This window comes from Giraffa tippelskirchi, chromosome 1, assembly GCF_054371585.1.
Source record: "Giraffa tippelskirchi isolate mGirTip1 chromosome 1, T2T-mGirTip1v1.2.pri, whole genome shotgun sequence".
NCBI lineage: Eukaryota > Metazoa > Chordata > Mammalia > Artiodactyla > Giraffidae > Giraffa > Giraffa tippelskirchi.
Window position 1 is genome coordinate 167,112,491 of NC_137275.1, and position 19,648 is coordinate 167,132,138.

Genomic DNA, 19,648 nt, shown 5'->3' on the forward strand with positions numbered 1-19,648 from the left:
TAATAACCCAAGAACAAATTAGATTGCAAGACACATCTGATAAAGAATTGTTATCCAAAATATAGAAAGAACTCTTAATAAACTCAGTAGGAAAACAATTAAAAATGGGCCAAAGACCTTATTTGACACCTCATCAAAGAAGATATATAAATAGATTGCAAATTAATACTAAAGATTCATCATGTTACCATGATGAGATTTAACTGCATGCCTATTACAACAGCCAAAACCTGGAACACTATAAAATGCTGGTGAAGGTGTGGAATAGAAACTTTTTCAGTGCTGTAGGAATGCAAAATTGTACAACCATTTTGGAAGAGTCTGATGATTTCTTACAAAACTAAATATATGTTTTTACATATTACCTACCCAAGAGTTGAAAACTTAAATTCCACACAAATCTGCTCACTAATGTTTGTAACAGCTTTATTTGTAGCTGCCCAAACTTGCAAGCAACCAAGATATCCTTCAGTAGGTGTACGGAATAAACTGTGGCACATCCAGAAAATGGATTATTCAAGACTAAAAAAAATGAGCTGTCAAGCCATGGAAAGGTATGAAGATTACTAAGTGTAAGAAGCCAATCTGAAAAGGTTGCATATGTACAATTCTACATATGACATTTTGGAAAAGGAAAAATTATAGCAGCAGTAAAAAGGTCAGTAGTTGTCAGGGGTTGGCAGTGAAAATACTCTGTATATTATGATGGATTTGTCACTATAGATTTGTCCAAACTCATAGAAAACACCAATGGTTAACTATAATTTATGGACTTTGGGTGATTGCTAATACCGGTTCAACTTTAACATGTTACTTTAGTGGTAGATGTTGGTAACAGAGCTATGTGGTGTGGGTGAAGAGGGTGTATGGGAAATCTCTGCACTTATCTCTCAATTTTGCTGTGAACCAAGTTAAGTCCTTAAAAAATTTAATAGGGAACACTAAGTGCCAGGTATTTTTATCCTTACTTACAGGTGAAGAAGCCTGGTTTTAGAGTCCATTAACTAGTAAGTCATTCCACTTATATTGCAGTTTTTTCCTTTGCAATTTCATGCCGTGGAAAAACCACTTCCGCTCAAACCATAGGCCCTAGTTTTGCAGATAAAGCCCACTGAAAAATAGATTTGATAAAGGGACTATCCCTAGGCCATATAGGTAATTGATATCATCACTGTCAAAACATGTCTGGGGTGGGGACGTAGAGTGCAAGGAGAAATGTGTTATCAGTCTTGAAATGCTTTATATCAGTGTACATTTGAAAGTTAAAGCCCATTTATATATAATCTTGCCTGAGAAACTTTCAAGTTTGAACACAGGAGTCCTGGTACAATTGAATCTTCCTAGCTGCCTTACACACTTTGATCCCTTCTCCCCAACTGATGCTCCTCTGACAAAAAAAATCCTTGTCAGATATGTTCTAAATTAATATTTCTCATGAGAAATGATTATGGAAACATTACCATAATCTCATGCTACTTATTTCAAAGACCACTACAGACAAGTGAAGCCCAAGGGTCCATCTTCTTCCCAGCTAAGTCTTCTTGGCCCCCAATATACCCCTCTTGATTTCAAAACTTATCAAGCGAATGTCTGACAGAGGTAGCAATGAAGGAAAGCATCTTCAACTTTGAATAAAAATTGTTTGCCTTCTAATACCACCATTTTTAGCTCAACTGTGATTCAGTATCCTTCATAATTCGACACTATCCTTATCTCATGCTTTAATAGTATACACATCCCCTCACCTGAAGCAAAAGAAGCAGCAAAGAACTCTGACAGGTGGTAGCGAATCATCATGGTAAGTACTGAATATTTCCATTTCCAACTCCATCAATGAGATGTAATGGTTCTGCTTTTTGGCTTCAGCTATTGCATTGGCCAAGTCAACATCCAACTGTTAGCTCTTGTTCTTTATTATCTCACATGACACCTGCAAAGACCAAGCCCACGGGACCATCTCAACATTAGAATCAAACCCCAAATAAAACTATGCCAGTTGCTGTAAACCAATTGTAATGCCTAAAGTGCCATTTATAAAGCAAAAAAGAAAAAGAGAAAAGGGAGATAGGATGGAATAACTGACCTAAATTCTAACACTGTTTTGATCCTAAAAGTGCCTATGCATGTTTTCAAAATTAAACTGCCTATTATGTACCATACAAGATGTTTAACACTTATGGTTCTCACGTGAATGTTTAGGGATGGAAATGAAAAAAAAAATTATAGCCATGTAAAGTCTATAAACACGACTAAAGTTCAATATCAAACATTTCCTAATCATTCCCCTTTAGGATATCTAACTATGGCTTAAAAACCCAATAAACAAGTGGAAAGTCTCCCTCTGTACATGGCTTTTATTATTTACATAATACAATATAGCATCAATGCTGAATAGCATGATTATATGCAATACATAAATATGGACTATCTGTACACATCTGTAGATCTAACTTTAGAACTAAGGTACATAAAATTGAAAGCAAAACTGAATGCTTTAAGAATAAAAGTAAAAACTAAGACTGAACACTGCAATAAATCAGAAGTAGTGCCTCGTGTACATACTTAACTATTTACAGATGAAAACAGGCATTACCACGACACTAATCTAACTATACTCATTTATATATAAAAAACACAAGTTTCATACATCACAAAAAACCTTCCATTATAACACAGAAGTGATATTACCAGACAAGCATCAGTGAAGTATACTGCCTCTTCTAGTTGTTATTGTACAATGCTGTAGATAATGCAGCCCATGCAATACACCCAAGAACACTAGAGTCCTACACCCAAGTACAATATAAAGCAGCCCTCTGCAAGTGGTGCTGGATACCACTAAGAAGTCTACTGCAGCCATGTTGGTTATGATTTTCCATGCAGAAGGGTACAGTTACATTAAGAACTGAAGTCTTTAAAAAAGCTTTAAACATTCTTTCTTGAACCAAAACATTCAACAAAATATGCACATGAAAAATTAACTATTCAGATACCTTTGCAACTTAAAAAACTCAGATGCATGTTACTCCATAGAGCTGCTGTATGTGAAAACCAAACGTAGAGTTTTAATTTCTTCTTGTAAATAAATTAATCCTAGTGCAGTTCTGTGCTACACAACATTTTTAGCAATGAGAGTAATGCAGACATCGTCTGGTGCAGGCCAGCATAATAAGCAAGATAGCTCAAGACCCTGTTGGCTTGATGCGTTTTACTCTTTAACCAGTTAAACGATGTGTACCTTTCACAGAATGTCTTATTTGACAGTTTTTTAGAACACCAATTAACCAGGCTTACATATGGCACCAAACACTGGTTTCATGGAAAGGTCTGATTCTTTTTATAGCTTTCTTCCTGCTTCCAAGGAACATGTAGAAATTAACAGGGTGAAGTTTAACTATGGTAGAAGTAGACTGCCAGTCCTTTTCTGGTGTACCATTTCTTTAAAAAAATACAGGCACATAACACTAGCCAAAGATTATACCTTGATTACATTCCCAAAGGCAGATATGCTGCAAACATGCAGATAGGTATTTCACTTATTTTGTTTGGCACGAAGGAACTAAAGTTTGTCCTTATTATCTGTGTATTTCAATTTGCTGTGCAGATTTTCATCCAATTTTATTCAGGGGAGGGCATATACATTTTGTAGGGCTGTATCTATCCAATTCTGCCTGTAACAAACACCCAAACATCCTAAAATATCAATTATAAGACAGACAAGTGTAAAGTAAAACTCTGGAGAACATCAAAGGAAAATGGCCATGCATCTGCTCTTTAATGTTTTCCTACGGTATATTAAAATAAAAACAAATTATCAGTCTCTTCACAAGTAGTAATTTATATTCTCTGAATTTTTTCAGCCACAACAACTGGATTCTCTTTTCTGATTTTTGCTGCAGCTTCTGCTTTGTAATCATATGGACAGTTGTGCTTGTCAGAGTAACGGTGAAGTCCACAAAATAAATTTCCACATCGGCAGTCAAACCCTGTACATATAAAAGGAAGTAGAGTCATTTAGGAACTTATAGCAATTAGAAGAAACAAAGCAGAAGTCAATATAGAAAAGGAACCAGATTTTCATGACTCTCTGTAACATTAAACCAATTGTCATTTTAAATTGTGAAAGTGTTTTCAACCTCTTCTGACATGGTGAGAAATTCAAGTAACTATCTTCCATAAACTCTGGTAGGTATCAAACAGGGTAGAAAAATCGCAAAGCTCTGGAGTCAAGACTGAACTGGATTTAAATTCTAGTCCTACTGTATACTGACTGACTAATAATGTTTCTGCACGTGAAAACTAGAAGACAACCACATACAGTTCTGAGATTTAAAGGAAACAATTAAGAAGTATCTAGAACATTTTGTGTTTGGCTCAAAGTAGGTGATTACTCTTTAATTCAACTATCTTTCCCCCAGAAGAGCAAAGGAAAGAATCAGAAGAGATGAAGTTTTACTAATCCTATACAGGAAAATAATTCAGAAGGCCTGAAGTCAGGAAAGGGTTTCATATGATGAGACAGACCAATGGAAAGCAAACTCAACTTCTTCTCACTGGCCCCTTTCCAGTCTACTGTGGAAACTTCCTATTCTTGAAAGTTGGGCATTTTATGTGTAAAACTGACTAGTCCCATAGGGAGCTCTTGAATACCTGTAAGGCCAACTTTCTTTCTGCACATGAAACATCTGTTCTTCTTTGGTTTGGGCAACTCAGGAGCTTTTTCTTCACTTTGAGAAGTACTGGGCTGAGAAACTGAAGGACTGGGCTGAGTGACAACTGAAAAAACAAGGGTAAAAATTAGAAGTTTGTCAACTGTTTGGCTGACAATTATCTAAGTCAAAAACAAAACAACAGTAAGACTCTTCATGAAAACGTTTAAGCCTTTCTTGAAAGAAAACATGTACTTTAAATACAGTCTTCTACTTTATTATCACTCCACTCAAATTCCATTAAACTCACTCTAGGACTGGGAAACAAAATCCTAATTCTAGGTTTTAAAGACCTGAGAGATGTGGTCATATGCTTAGTTTCCACACTGCAAATACCTAAATGCAATCTTCTTAATTAGGGCAGCTCAAATTCATTACTACTCAGTAAATAAGGCTGCCACTTCTGAGGTACTTAGCTATTAAGTCATTTTGCTTTTATACTGAAAAGTTAAAAGAAAAACTGTAGATAAACCCAGTAAATTTTGACAAGTAAAACCCAAATCATTAACCTCTAACTCAGACTCTAAAATTTCACAATTATTGTATCATTTTAACAAGTGTTTTATATTGCCTTATGCAGAAAACGTGGAAACCATTTTTAAAAAAAAAAAAAAGAAAAGAAAAAACACCTTCTTTTGAAGATTAGCAAACATTGTCTTTAGGACAATATAAATACTTGTGAAGCTTAAGGATTCCATAGGCAAAACAAGAATTTTTACAGCACAGCTTTAATTTACTTTGTGATACTTAATGAGAGATATGACTTACTTTTAAAAGACCCTGTTTCTCCAGGTAAAGGGATCTAAGTTTTAAGTTCACTCATGACATCAACAGAATTTGTCAATATAAAGATAAAACTGCAGGTAATTGTGAGTTCATATTACCTCCAGGTTATTTAAAACAAAATTTAATTCTACCTTTATAAAACTAATATTAATCCAAATCCCAAGAACAGCAAATTGATGCATACAATACTAGAATTACTGCCTAAACAATAGGCCAGCATTAATGCTATCAGCACAAATCCAAACTCTACAGCAAACCAACTGGTTTAATAACAACTTATTGAAATTCACTCCAAATTTAAATTCATTTACATTAGTGATATATCCAGTGAGATTAACAGTATAATATTAGACCATTGGTAATATTCTTATTACTAACAATCTACCATGGCAACCTTAATATATTTTTATGATGGTATAATGGTAAAGAACAATCTGTGGAATAGTCTAGGGGAGGTGACAGCCATTTCCCTGGGCACACCTGAAAACTGGACAGTGGTTCTTAAAACATACAGAAGATTTTGGTGTGGGGTGGGGGTGGAGGGGGATGAGTAGTTAAGAAAAATGATACTGAAAAGGCAGAGCAGCAAAGTGCATTCAGGTGAAGAAATAATAAATGCAGAGAAACAGTTACAGATCTAATCCGAAAGAGTACTGTTCCAAGATTTTGTTTTTTAAAAAACAGAAACAAATGAAACGGAATAACACTAATTTGGTCAGTGTTTCATCATAAGGATGGAACTTTAAATACCAAATATGGAATCAACCACCCAACATAAAAATTTTCACCTTAGCTTTATCAATCAAGACTTATACGGTTCACATAAGCTTGGCTATGTAATATCAGCAAAAGCAAGCTTCCAAAGCAGATTACATATCCAGTGCTATTTTCTCACTATAGGTTTTAACACTGTGTCCTGGTCAACACTATACCAGGAAATAATGAATTGATCAAATCAACTATGTGCACCAGAGTATGCAAATCACCATTCCAGGGTCTAGCAATGAAAAGAAAAAAGTTGACCTTCTGACAACAGAGCCCAACCAGAAGTGCTTTAATGTTAAGTTCAGCATAGACTCAGTCACTATGTAATGAAAACCAAAATGCCTTTCCACACTGAGTTTTAAACTCCCATAGGGATCCCACACTTCACCTTGAAAGTTTCAGTGTTCAATATGTTCTTTTGTTTGAATATTTCCTACAGTATTGACAATATCCAAAACTAAAGAGTTAACACACTTTTGATTATTTTTTCCCCATGGCTTTGCAATTCAATTTTTGTAGTTTTTTCTGTTTATGAACAATACCTTCTTTAATGATTTAGGTACTTTTAAAATGTAGTGGTAACCTACCTTTAAGTTCATTAAATTCTTGTCATTTCCAGCCTTCACATTATAAAGTTTGCTAATTTGTAGGTGCAGAGGTAATGGGGGATGGGCAGAGAAGAGATTAAAGAATAAGATAAAAAGCATACCTGGCTCTGACACCTCTGTTTTCGGGGTAGTTACTTTGTCCTCTCTTGAAATGCTCATTTCTGTCATTTGCTGAGTTACAGGCAAGGCAGCCACAGGCACACTTCTATTTGAGTTCAAGCAAACATTTTTAACGACGTTAAGGGTACTTCTTGGTGAGATAGTAAGTTGTCAGTTCAACATATTGTTATTTCTAGCGTGATCAAATGGAGCTAAATACTCTAAAAAGGATGCCCAGCACACATGTCTGAGAATAAGGAGAGTGATCTGATAAATGGCTCATCAATTCAAGCCTGCATATTTGTATAGGTTACAGGGTTCTATTAGAGTCAACTAGAAATATTTAGCTGTGCCTGTAATTTAAGGGCAAAAGGGACAGCTTTGCCAGAATGCCTTATGTAGCAGTGCAATAATCTGTAGAGCCTCATTTTCTATAATCTTCACACCTCAATTACAATGAAATAAAAGCACAGCATTCTTAACACAGTATCCTTGAGGCTATTCAGCAGCAGTGCATTATTATCTACATCTTTACTCAATGACCTACAAGATCATATATTAAAGGACACTGGAATCCCCAATTGTGCAACACATGCAAAGATAAGGGCATCTGATGTATTAACTTCCTTATTATAATGTAATATATGATGTAACACAACATCCTTATTATTTATTAACATTCATAATTATGTCAGTCATCTTTATTTCCTCCCTGCATTATTATAAATATTCAAGAATGTTTAATCTTACCTTGATTTTTCAGATGTGCTGCCAGCAGCACCTTCACAGTTGTTTAAACTAGCGTCTGCTCTTTGTACAGATGCAGAATCTGAGGTAGGACTGTTGGAACCGCTAGCTGTCCCTATTTAAAAAAAGGATTGGTAAGAAATGAAGCAACACTACAAACACTCATTATCAAAGCTATTAATAAGTAACAAATACTTGCATTTAATTAGGTTAGTGACTTAAGCACTTTTTCACTGTGCTGCAGAATCTTACATTTAAGTGATATCCAAACAAAAAATAAAAAAGTCATAGCCAATGAGTACATGTATGAAACCTCAAAAAGGGAAAAGAAAAAGCTAGAAGATGCTTGTAGATGTCACTCATTCCTCATGCAGTCATTCCAAGTACTTGGTTGTTGCTTTAAGTTTCAAGCTTTTCTCAGGTCTTCTCTCCTTGGACTTTCAGCACTGATTCTCAGTCTGAGGCCTCAATTCTTGGTTGTATATTTTGTGGCCACCAGTTCTTCAAATGCGTTATTTCTTGGAAACTACTTACCCATTGGGCTCATTCTGCCACTATTCTGCTGTCTCTGAAGATGTTCTTTGTAGCAAACAGAACACATTCCATTTGTCCTAGGATTCCCATAAAAGCCACATCCTGTACTACACAGCATGGGCCCTGGGGTCTGGTTAGTCTCCTGAGCCATTTTTTTGCTATAAACAGAACAAAAGCAAAATTTTAGAAACCAGAATTAAGTAAAAAAAAAAAAAAAGGAAGAAGAAAACAAAAAACAAAACCACACAATCACTAAATTGGTAGGATAGTTATCATTTATCTTTGTCATTTCTCAACACTGGGTTTGTTTCTAACAAAGGCCTAAATTGTGTTAATCTTTAAAATAGGCTAAATTATGAATGTTTTGTTGCCTTTATAAAACAAAGTATGTGAAAGGAACTGTTTTAGCTTGATAAACAATGATCTATCATGACTTGACATTTTTAGGACAAAAAAATTCTATCATTAAACATTAAAATTTCACCTGTCACTGTTCAATTCCGGAAAAGGTCACCCTTCCATTGTTTAATTCTTTAAACACAGAATTATGTTTAAATCAATTTTTCTAACTGGTATCTTTAAATCACTTTTTATTCTCCTACACTATAGGCACATCATTTCAAATCATCAAAATTAACTACTGACTCTTCATATCTACTAGTGGTTCTTTAAGCTAGTAGTATATGGGATGTAGCTCTAAAGGTTTCTTAAAACACCTGAACATATTGGGTTCTTGTAATGAATTCAATTCTGCTGCAGGGCAGAGCATGGGTACTTTGAAAATGCTTCAACACCTTTATAGGACACTGAAGAGAGCTGATAGATCATCTAGCTCTTCCTGTTTATCCTGGCACCAAAAAGTGAAGCTCTTTAAGAATTCAGGGGTCAGTTGCCTAGGAAATTTCTTTTGTTCTACATTTGACATGTGAAATCTGGGTCTAAGTATACTTTAAAGCCAGTGCCTAAAAACCTGCAAAGCACAAATTATCAGGCACAGATTTCTCAACCAACAGCTCTATTAAAACTTGTAACAAGCGTTTGTCTTTCTCATGCCAGAAAATAATGAAACCTTTCCAAGCTCAATTCCAAAATAGCAAAGTAAAGCAATATACACAATCTTTATTAATGGTTAATATTTAATGCTAGGTTACCAGAAAGAACCGAACATAACCTTGCTATTCCAGAAGCCTTCTTAAAATTAACACAACTGCAGTAATGTTTTGCTAAATTTAGTAAAATTTGCTGAGCTAACAGAACATAAATATTTAAGAAAAATTTTTAAAAACCTGGAAGGTTTCCAAGTCACCTTAAATTGTGTATGAATGTATAGAAAGCATATTTGGGCAATTTATCAAAGGGAGATTGTGTGTAATAATTCTGGTCATTGTCATTTAACTGTACCTAAATGTTGACAATAGAGGTGACTTACAAGTTATGAACATTTCAGGTACATGTAGGAAAGTACTTTCAGCTAGAGCTTGATTTCCTAGAATTTCATGTTGCTCTTTCCAACCAGCACAAACTAGGATACACTCTTTCGTGAGTTATTATAAAGTATTAACACTTTTAACCAAAATTATACAAAGGAAGAGGACTAACCAAATTTGATGTGGCCTGAATCCTGACATTTATTCCCCCAACCATTTAAATAATAGTAATCTTTCCTTTGTTAGCAAAAAGACATATTTCAAGCTTGAAAATATTACAAGCCAATGAAGCTTGCATGGAAATTGACCAATATTTGCAACTTACTTCAGACAACAGTACTAATTTAGTTAACACCATCTCTTTAAATAGTAAGTGGAATTTAGCTGACTCATTTTGGAGCAGGGTAGTGTAAACATTTCAACATTACTTAGGAAGTGTATTGATAAACACTTCCAGCTGAATTTTTAAGATTTTGAGTATAACGTGCAAAAAAAAAAAATGCATTGTGCATTTATTTGCACGCCCACAACGCAAAATATGTGAATCTTTGCTCTATGCAAAAAGGAGGGCCACTCCTGGAAGTCCTCTTAAGAATTATGCTTAGCTTACCTGCTATATTAACTTCTGCTATCATCTGACAGTGGCTTAAAGAATAAACTGGCCTAAAAGTCAACTTACATTAATATTAATCTGATTCTTAAAATCTTTTGTTTATATAAATACGTGTGGGGATCTTATCCAATGATTTCACATGCAAAGTATTCCAACTTTCTTCAGAAAACATATCTACCTTCAATTTACCGTAAATAGCCTCCAAACTGAGACACGGGAGGTAACAGGACATTAGTCTTATACATGGCGTCTCATCTTGTAGCCTTTTCTCCTCCTAGAAAGGCAGCTTTTAAATGCCATCACAAGTGCACAGCTTGCCTTAATATTTCTCAGAAGCTTAGATCACATGGGCGGGCGCTTCAGCCTGTCACAAGGCTGCAATGTGACAGGCTGAGCTGGATGGAGGCTCTCACATAAAGCCTAGTCAACAGGGGCCTCTGAAATCAGCTTCTATTTATATCTCAGAGCCTGCCAACTCCTACACAACCCCAAGAACTAAAGATGCAGCACTTGTATATCTAATATAATAAGCAAACACAACAAAAAGATGCTAAGGTTGTTCGTTTTTTCTGAGGTAGGGAAGGAGAACAATCTCAAATCAGAAATGCAAGGATCACCAATCACTCAAAGACAAAACGGTCCGAGTTGATTATAAAATCCAAGCACAACGAAGAGAGCACAAAGGTAGAAACAACCCTCCTGGTTAGTGGCAATTTTGAGGTGGGTATGGGGAATAAGTTGCTATTTCCCTATTTGTATTTTAGAAAAAAATACAATACCATTATTACTTAACATCTTTAATAAAGTTGTTAGAAACTTGAGCATTGTGTCAGCTCTATCAAATATAGATAAAATGTTTATATTTACAGTTTTAATAGACGAAATGTATGTGTGTGTGTATATACATATATATATATATATATTACAGTTTGCGGCCTCCTCTAATTCATAGCTAAAAAACAAAACCCCAAAAAAGAAAGGAGCATGTAACTGAAAAATTCTCCAGCCTCAAACATGAATAAAAAAGGCTTTTACAACTATGGAATTTAGTTCTCTCAGATGCACAAGACGTTAAGAATGCTCACCCTATCTGGAGTTGAGACTGGACTTCTAGTGTCTAATCTACCACTAACTAAGCCAGTGACCTTGGGCAAACCCTTACTCTCCAGATCTTCATTCCCTCTTGCCAAATGGAGAAGATTACTGTGATTTTAAAGGCTCCTTTTCAGGCTTAATAGAGAGCCTGAGAGAGAGAAAATAGGGAAGATTAAAACATTTCTCGAGGGGGACATTTTTAGAAGAAAACTTGAAAAAAAAAAATCTCAGTATTTTCACCAATTCAGTTCTGAATCCCTACTTTAAAAATAAGGAGTAAAATAAAGATTCATTTAATTTTTTAAGAAAGTCTGTAAATTGCCCAAAGGCCAAGTTAAAGAACAGCGGTTCTATGACCTATATACTACTACTGTGTTCTTAGACCAGATTAATAGGAAACATTCCGTCAATAAAGATAACCCGGGCCTTTCCCCAAAACACAGCTCCACGGAGTGCGTGGAAAGAAAGCAAAGAATTTTACGTTCATCAGCTTAAATGCACGAAACAAAGGGGAAGGTGCTCCATTTCCTTCATGAAAGGCATCTCGGGCGAGAAACGCAGCAACCTCAGTAAAACTGAAACACCACAGAGAAGTCTCCTATCGCCCAACGTTCCAGAGGATTTTAAAACAAGTTCGAATCCCACTGGTCCTCCGCCCCTACCCCCGTGCCCTTCCAAGCAGAGGCCTCGTTCAGTAAAGCCCAGCAGGGCCTTCTCCAAAAACCACTGAGTCATGCAGAACAGCAGTTCCGTAGGCCAAGCAGGCCCCTCACCCTGCCGGTCCCTCGCCGACCCCCAACTGAAAGGCTCCTCAGAGGAGGCGGAGTAGGGGGGTGCGGCGGGTAAGGGGTTGGGGGCGCGGCCGCCGCCACCGCCTCTTTGTCTTTCCCGGTTCGGCGGCCCAGGCGGGACGCCACCGCGGAAGGCGGCCGGGACGGACTTGAGCGAGGCCCGGAGCTCGAATCTCCCCGAGGCCGCATGCCGGGCATTGTTTCTCCGGCCGCGCGTGTGCGAGCGAGTCCGGAGCACAGGGAACCGGCCTCCGGTCACGACGACAGGATGCCGCCTCCGTCTTTGTGCTTCCTGAGCTGGCAAGCGGGCTCCCCTCCCCCTGACGCCGCCATCCGTGGGCCGCTCGGGCTTCGCAGGCTCGCGGCGCCTAGTCCCCCACTCCCACCCCGCGGCCCGGCGCGAGCAGCCGGGCACCTTCCCCTAGCCCCGTACTACTCACTCTTCGACCGCTGGAGCCGGGCTCGCGCACGACACCGGCGCGGTGGGGACCGGGCCGAGCCCTCCGGGAGGGGCGAGACGGAAGCCCTAAAGCCGCCGCCGCGGGCCGGAGCCGCAGGCGGAGGTGGCGCCGCCGCCCCCGCGGGGTCCTCCTTTGTTCCTGCAGCAGCCCCGAGCGTGGCCGGGACACGCCGGAGCTCGGGAAGTGGGGGAAGGGAAGCGGTGGGGGGAGCGGCGGAGGAGGAGGGGGCGGAGGGAGTAGTACAGAAGGCCGCAGCGGCTAAGGCTGCTCGCGGCGCTCGCCCGTCTTCGCCTCACACCTCCACCGGCCGCGGGTTTGGCTGACTCCGAGAACGAGCGGGGCACGCGCAGCTAAGCCCGGGGACCGCAAGGGCCCGCGTATGGCGCTCTCTGTCGCTTCGCTACCGCCGGGGAAGCTGTGCAGCTCCCGGGAACGACGAGCTCCAAACGGTGATGCAGGCAGATCCGCGCTCCGGCCGACTGACGCGTTCTCTCCGCCCTGCGAGGGAAAGAGGGAGGGGGCGGGGTCTGTGCGTCAGCGAAAACCCGGACGGCGGCAGCGGCGGCGGCGAGGAGCGCCTTGACGTCACGTGCCCGACGCCGCGCCTCTGCCTTCAGTCACCCGGCCGGGGAGGCGGGGCTGAGCCTGACCGCGCGGCTGTTGCGCGGAGACTAGTTACTGGACCGGCTGCCGGCCCCAGGGTGGAGCTGGAAAGAAATAGTCCTGTGGAGGATGCGTTTCTATTTTTAGCCCGATTGTCCGCCCTCAGCCTTTCGCCTTCCGATTTTCTCAGTCAGGCCCGCTTTTCACCCTTTGAGTTCTCACGCTTTGTCTAGAGTCTTTGGCAGACATTTCCCTTTCCTCCTTATTCTTCCTCCTCACCCACCCATCCAGAACGAGTTGGAAGGATTTGCTTCGAGAAGAGAAAATGAACCGCTGTTTCCTTCTGGGTCTTCTTGCCTGTTTATGAAGCTTCCAAGTCCAGTTGCCTCACACCCCTTTCGATTCTAAAGTCCAACCTGAGCATTACCCCGATGCTACAGGGAAGGGGCGGGGCGAGGCGGCGCTGGCTCGCTTGCTCCCTCGCCCAAGGTCACGGGTGGTTGTGCAGAGTCAGGAAAGGCTCGCCGGACTGGCTGCCCGCCCTCGGCCCTGGCGTCACGGTTCTGAACAAACTGTTTTGGCCAGCATGTAAAATCCCTGGAAATCGTCTATTCCAGCAAAGCCTCGTGAACTGGGAAAGCACCAAATGTTCTACTCAAGAAATGAAGCTAAGGGACAAACAAGCTAGACCTGAGGGAGAGATCAAAAAGGAGACGCTGTAACAGGAAGTTCAAGAGGGGGCAATTCAGAAATGAGGCACATGCTCCGACTAGTTTGAAAGGGTGAGTTAACTAAAAACACGGAGAACCTTTTCAAAGCACCAACAAAAAAATACCCCATTTGCAGCTGGCCTTTCCAGGTGACTTTTGTTCAACTCAAAAAACAAACTTAGACAGAAAGGACTTATGAAATTTCCTGGCAAACAATAGCCTGATGTTGATTGCAGCCATAGAGTGAAAAGACGCTTACTCCTTGGAAGGAAAGTTATGACCAACCTAGACAGCATATTAAAAAGCAGAGACATTACTTTGTCAACAAAGGTCCGTCTAGTCAAGGCTATGGTTTTTCCAGTGGTCATGTATGGATATGAGAGTTGGACTATAAAGAAAGCTGAGCTCCGAGGAATTGATGCTTTTGAACTGTGATGTTGGAGAAGACTCTTGAGAGTCCCTTGGACTGCAAGGAGATCCAACCAGTCCATCCTAAAGGAGAGAAGTCCTGGGTGTTCATTGGAAGAACTGATGTTGAAGCTGAAACTCCAATACTTTGGCCACCCATGCGAAGAGCTGACTCATTTGAAAAGACCCTGGGGCTGGGAATGATTGAGGGCAGAAGAAGGGGACGACAGAGGATGAGATGGTTGGATGGCATCACCCAATCAACGGACATGGATTTGGGTAGACTCCGGGAATTGGTGATGGACAGTGAGGCCTGGCCTGCTGCCGTTCATGGGGTCACAAAGACACAACTGAGCGACTGAACTGAACTGAATGAAGAAATAGAAACGATATTTAGGGCGTGTAATAGTCATCAATAGAGAGGAGTGAGAAGTCCCTTCCTTGTTTCCTAAGCTTGCTGATCAGAAAGATCACCTGAACTAATTGGTTCAGTTCAGTCTCTCAGTCGTTTTCGACTCTTTGCGACCCCATAGAGTGCAGCACGCCAGGCTTCCCTGTCCATCACCAACTCCTGGAACTTACTCAAACTGTGTCCATTGAGTCGGTGATGCCATCCAACCGTCTCATCCTCGGTCGTCCCTTTCTCCTCCCGCCTTCAATCATTCTCAGCATCAGGGTCTTTTCAAATGAGTCAGTTCTCATCAGGTGGCCAAAGAACTGGAGTTTCAGCTTCAGCATCAGTCCTTCCAGTGAATATTCAGGACTGATTTCCTTTAGGATGGACTGGTTGGATCTCCTCGCAGTCAGTCAAAAGGACTTTCAAGAGTCTTCTCCAACACCACAGTTCAAAAGCATCAATTCTTCGGTGCTCAGCTTTCTTTACAGTTCAACTCTCACATCCATACATGACTACTGGAAAAACAAAAGCTTTGACTAGATGGACCTTTGTTGACAAAGTAATGTCTCTGCTTTTTAATATGCTATCTAGGTTGGTCATAACTTTTCTTCCAAGGAGTAAGTGTCTTTTAATTTCATGGCTGCAGTCACCATCTGCAGTGATTTTGGAGCCCCCCCAAAATAAAAATCTGTCACTGTTTCCATTGTTTCCCTATCTATTTGCCATGAAGTGATGGGAAACTGTTTACTTTTAAATGATCAGCTAGACCACTCCCTTGTAGATAGTTTTGGTTGTTTGTGGTGGAGCTCAGAAACTTGCATATTTAAGTAGTACTCCAGGTGATTCTTCTTTAAATTTTGTATATTTGGGAGGATGCTGTCTTGTTGCCCTGTGCCAGAATTTCCAAATCAAACAGTTCTCTGCCAAAGTAAGCAGAATACCAAGAACATAACTGAACGTTTTCTTTACAGTTTAAGGTTTTTCAGTTCAGTTCGGTCACTCAGTCATGTCTGACTCTTTATGACCCCATGGACTGCAGCATGTCAGGCTTCCCTGTCCATCACCAACTCCTGGAGCCTACTCAAACTCATGTCCATCACATCGGTGATGCCATCCAACCATCTCATCCTCTGTCGTCTCCTTCTCCTCCCACCCTCCATCTTTTAAAGTTATTGCTGTAAGCAATTAATGTATTAAAGATATAAGTAGTTTCAGACACTGGTCCCAGGACCATTGGAATTGACTTTCTTGAGTAGACAGATTAGTAAACACATATCAGCTACCATTTACAGACCATTTTTGGGGCTAAGTAGTTTCCGTTTAGGGTTTCATTTAATCCTTACAGGAATTCACTGGGATAGGTATTGATATATACATTTTTACAGATAAGTGAATAATGCCTAAAGAGGATAAGTGACTCTCTTGAGGCACTGAAGGGCAGGGAATCGATAGAGGTGGTTTTTACTGAGGACAAAAATAACTTGGAGATTTTCCCCTTCCCCCATTTTAGCTATTACAAATTGAAACAAGATAATCTCTGAAGATGTGTTATTTAAAAAAAGAAAAAAAACAACCAAGGCAAGCTAGTTATTTAATAATGTATTGTGTAGTATATGTTATGTAGCACCCTCTGATAATTTGTCTTTTCTACCAACCATTTATGATTTTCTGTATGAGACTGTTTCAAACAGGAATATACCTGGAATTGAGCCTAGTTTTTAGCTACGCTAGTCGTTCTCAAAGTATAGTCCTCAGATCAGCCGCATCAGCACCATCTGGGCACTTCTTAGAAACAAAAATTCTCAGACCCCACATTGGACCTGTGGAATCACAAGATCACTTTGTCCAGTGATCTGTGTTTTAACAGGTTCTCCATATGATTCTGATGCATGCTGAAGTTTGAGAACCATGGAATTACCCCACCATGCCATAGGAGATCTCTCAGATGTTCACACCATGTGAAGGGAAAAAGTTAAAATATTTTTTTTTCTCATATTACTGTTACTGTAACAGATTAGGGGATATGCTTCTAAGGAGTGTTTTGTTTTTAGAGTTCTAAATTTTCTATTGAACTGTAAAGACAAACTGTAGAACACCAAATATATGATAGAATGCTCTTAATATGGTGTACAAAAGGGCTGTCACCATGCTTGTTAGAGAAGGTTGAAACCAGCCTATGCAAAAAGTAACAGGGAATGTGGGGCATGCTCAAATTGTGGTGTTATTAATTGATTGTTCAAAAATACCTCCTGTAGAATTTCATTACATGGGACATACCAAGTGACTGGTACTGTGTGTTAGTTAGCTGCTCAGTCATGTCCGACTCTTTGTGACCCTGTAGACTGTAGCCCACCAGGCTCCTCTGTCCCTAGAATTCTCCATTCTTAAATATTCCTTGAAAATAACTCTGAATTATATTGTATTCATTTTTTCTCATAAAAATGTTTTGCATACTTACTACGTTCTGGGTACCCACTGAACTGGGTGCTGAAATATACATTGGTGGGAAAAATTGATCTTACCCTTTTTCTCATGGATCTTTCTGTCATATTAGGGAGAAAGACATCAGCAATATTATCACATAAATATATAAATATGAACTGGTAAACTCTTTGAAAGAAAGATACAGAAAGCTATCAGAGCATACTGGAGTAAGACATGGGAACCCACTCCAGTATTCTTGCCTGGAGAAGTCTATGGACAGAGGAGCCTCGTGGGCTACAGTTCATGGGGTCACAGAGTCAGACACGACTGAGTGACTTACACACATGGGAGAATATAACCCATGACAATGGATGCTGAAACTCACCCAGATCTGAGTTCTATCGCCAGTCATGCCCATCAGCGGTCATCCCCATCACCAACGGAACGAGGCTTACTTCCTTAATGTAGTTGGCTATAGCAAACTGGCATGTCCTGTGAGAAAGTTGGAACAGTTTGTATTCTACTTAAAAATTCAGGTAAAGTCATTACGAGTTCACTAATATTTTTCTTTGTGATCTAGGGATGAGCAAAAAGAGGATTAATAATTGCTGCTGCTGCTAAGTCGCTTCAGTCGTGTCCGACTCTGTGCGACCCCATAGATGGCAGCCCACTGGGCTCCACCGTCCCTGGGATTCTCCAGGCAAGAATACTGGAGTGGGTTGCCATTTCCTTCTCCAATGCATGAAAGGGAAAAGTGAAAGTGAAGTCGCTCAGTCGTGTCCGACTCTTAGCGACCCCATGGACTGTGGCCTACCAGGCTCCTCCATCCATGGGATTTTCCAGGCATTAGAGAATAGCAAATTAAATTCGGTTTCTTAGAAAGTAGAAACTGACATCCTTTAAAAATAGCAATAAAAATTATTAGTCCAGTGTAAAATGTAAAAGACCTGGAGTTATTTTAGTTTGATATGTAGCCTTCCATTATGGAATAAGAATTGCTTCAAGGGCATAATTGTAATACCCTGTCATGGGTATTACATTTTTTTTTTCTTCTTTGCCTGAGTACAGCTTGGTGAAGCACAAAGTCTTTGCTGGGGTTTTAAAAACCATTAGGTGTCATTTGATATGCACATAGTATCCGTCTGTCTCCTTTCTTTGTCCTTTCCCAAATCTCAAAGATCAAGAGAACAAGACTCAATTGGGTTTTTATTATTTTTAAAATTGTATTTTTATTATTTTCAAATAGGATAAAAGGATTTTAGTTTTGTATTTAGAGCAAATCAGCTGTGAATTAAATATTAAGAAGAGAAGATACCATTATTTTACTGAAAATTTTCCTCTTTAATAATTAATAATTAAAATATCAGTTAATCCAATGGATTGGTTTTAGACTTAGCTCAACAAGTGACTGAATATTTTTCCCCAAGAAAATGATCCAGCAGGTAGCAATTTAATTATTGTATAGACCTTTCGGTAATTTTAAAGCCATAATTATTTCCAATGAAAAAAAGTTGATTGAAGAATCTTCAAAAAAGTAACATGAATGGCTTACCTAATTAGAGAAGACTTTTAGACACAATCCAGGTACTGTTAACATCAGTTCAGTTCAGTCACTCAGTCGTGTCCAACTATTTGCGACCCCATGGACTGCAGCATGCCAGGCTTCCCTGTCCATCACCAACTCCTGGAACTTACTCACACTGTGTCCATTGAGTCGGTGATAGCATCCAACCATCTCATCCTCGGTCATCCCTTTCTCCTCCCGCCTTCAATCATTCTCAGCATCAGGGTCTTTTCAAATGAATCAGTTCTCATCAGGTGGCCAAAGAACTGGAGTTTCAGCTTCAGCATCAGTCCTTCCAATGAATATTCAGGACTGATTTCCTTTAGGATGGACTGGTTGGATCTCCTCGCAGTCAGTCGAAAGGACTTTCAAGAGTCTTCTCCAACACCACAGTTCAAAAGCATCAATTCTTCGGTGCTCAGCTTTCTTCATAGTTCAACTCTCACATCCATACGTGACTACTGGAAAAACAAAAGCTTTGACTAGATGGACCTTTGTTGGCAAAGTAATGTCTCTGCTTTTTAATATGCTATCTAGGTTGGACATAACTTTCCTTCCAAGGAGTAAGTGTCTTTTAATTTCATGGCTGCAGTCACCATCTGCAGTGACTTTGGAGCTCAAGCAAATAAAATCTCTCGCTGTTTCCATTGTTTACCCATCTATTTGCCATGAAGTGATTGGACTGGATGCCATAGTGTTAGTTTTCTGAATGTTGAGTTTTAAGCCAGCTTTTTCACTCTCGTCTTTCACTTTCATTCAGAGGTTCCTCAGTTCCTCTTCGCTTTCTGCCATAAGGGAGGTGTCATCTGCCTATATGAGGTTATTGATATTTTTCCCGGCAATCTTGATTCCAGATTGTGCTTCATCCAACCTGGCATTTTGCATGATGTACTCTGCATAGAAGTTA

The 19,648-nt window shown here is 39.8% G+C and overlaps 2 protein-coding genes across 2 annotated transcripts in view; one reads left to right on the forward strand and one right to left on the reverse strand.

The window, feature by feature from the left end:
• Nucleotides 1-2,336: 2,336 nt before the first annotated feature.
• ZFAND5 (zinc finger AN1-type containing 5) lies at nt 2,337-13,116 on the reverse strand. Its single transcript, XM_081505445.1, has 6 exons — nt 12,615-13,116; nt 8,249-8,406; nt 7,718-7,829; nt 6,970-7,073; nt 4,651-4,776; nt 2,337-3,986 (listed from the first exon to the last, which is right to left on the reverse strand). Exons 2-6 carry the CDS (start codon nt 8,397-8,399, stop codon nt 3,838-3,840), a joined length of 642 nt encoding a protein of 213 aa, XP_081361571.1. The 5' UTR covers nt 8,400-8,406; nt 12,615-13,116; the 3' UTR covers nt 2,337-3,837.
• Nucleotides 12,274-19,648, forward strand: part of TMC1 (transmembrane channel like 1) — a 390,992-nt gene continuing 383,617 nt past the window's right edge. The window contains exon 1 of the mRNA XM_081505441.1: nt 12,274-14,020. The gene's annotated coding sequence lies outside the window, so the exon portion shown is untranslated. The remainder of the gene's footprint in view (nt 14,021-19,648) is intronic.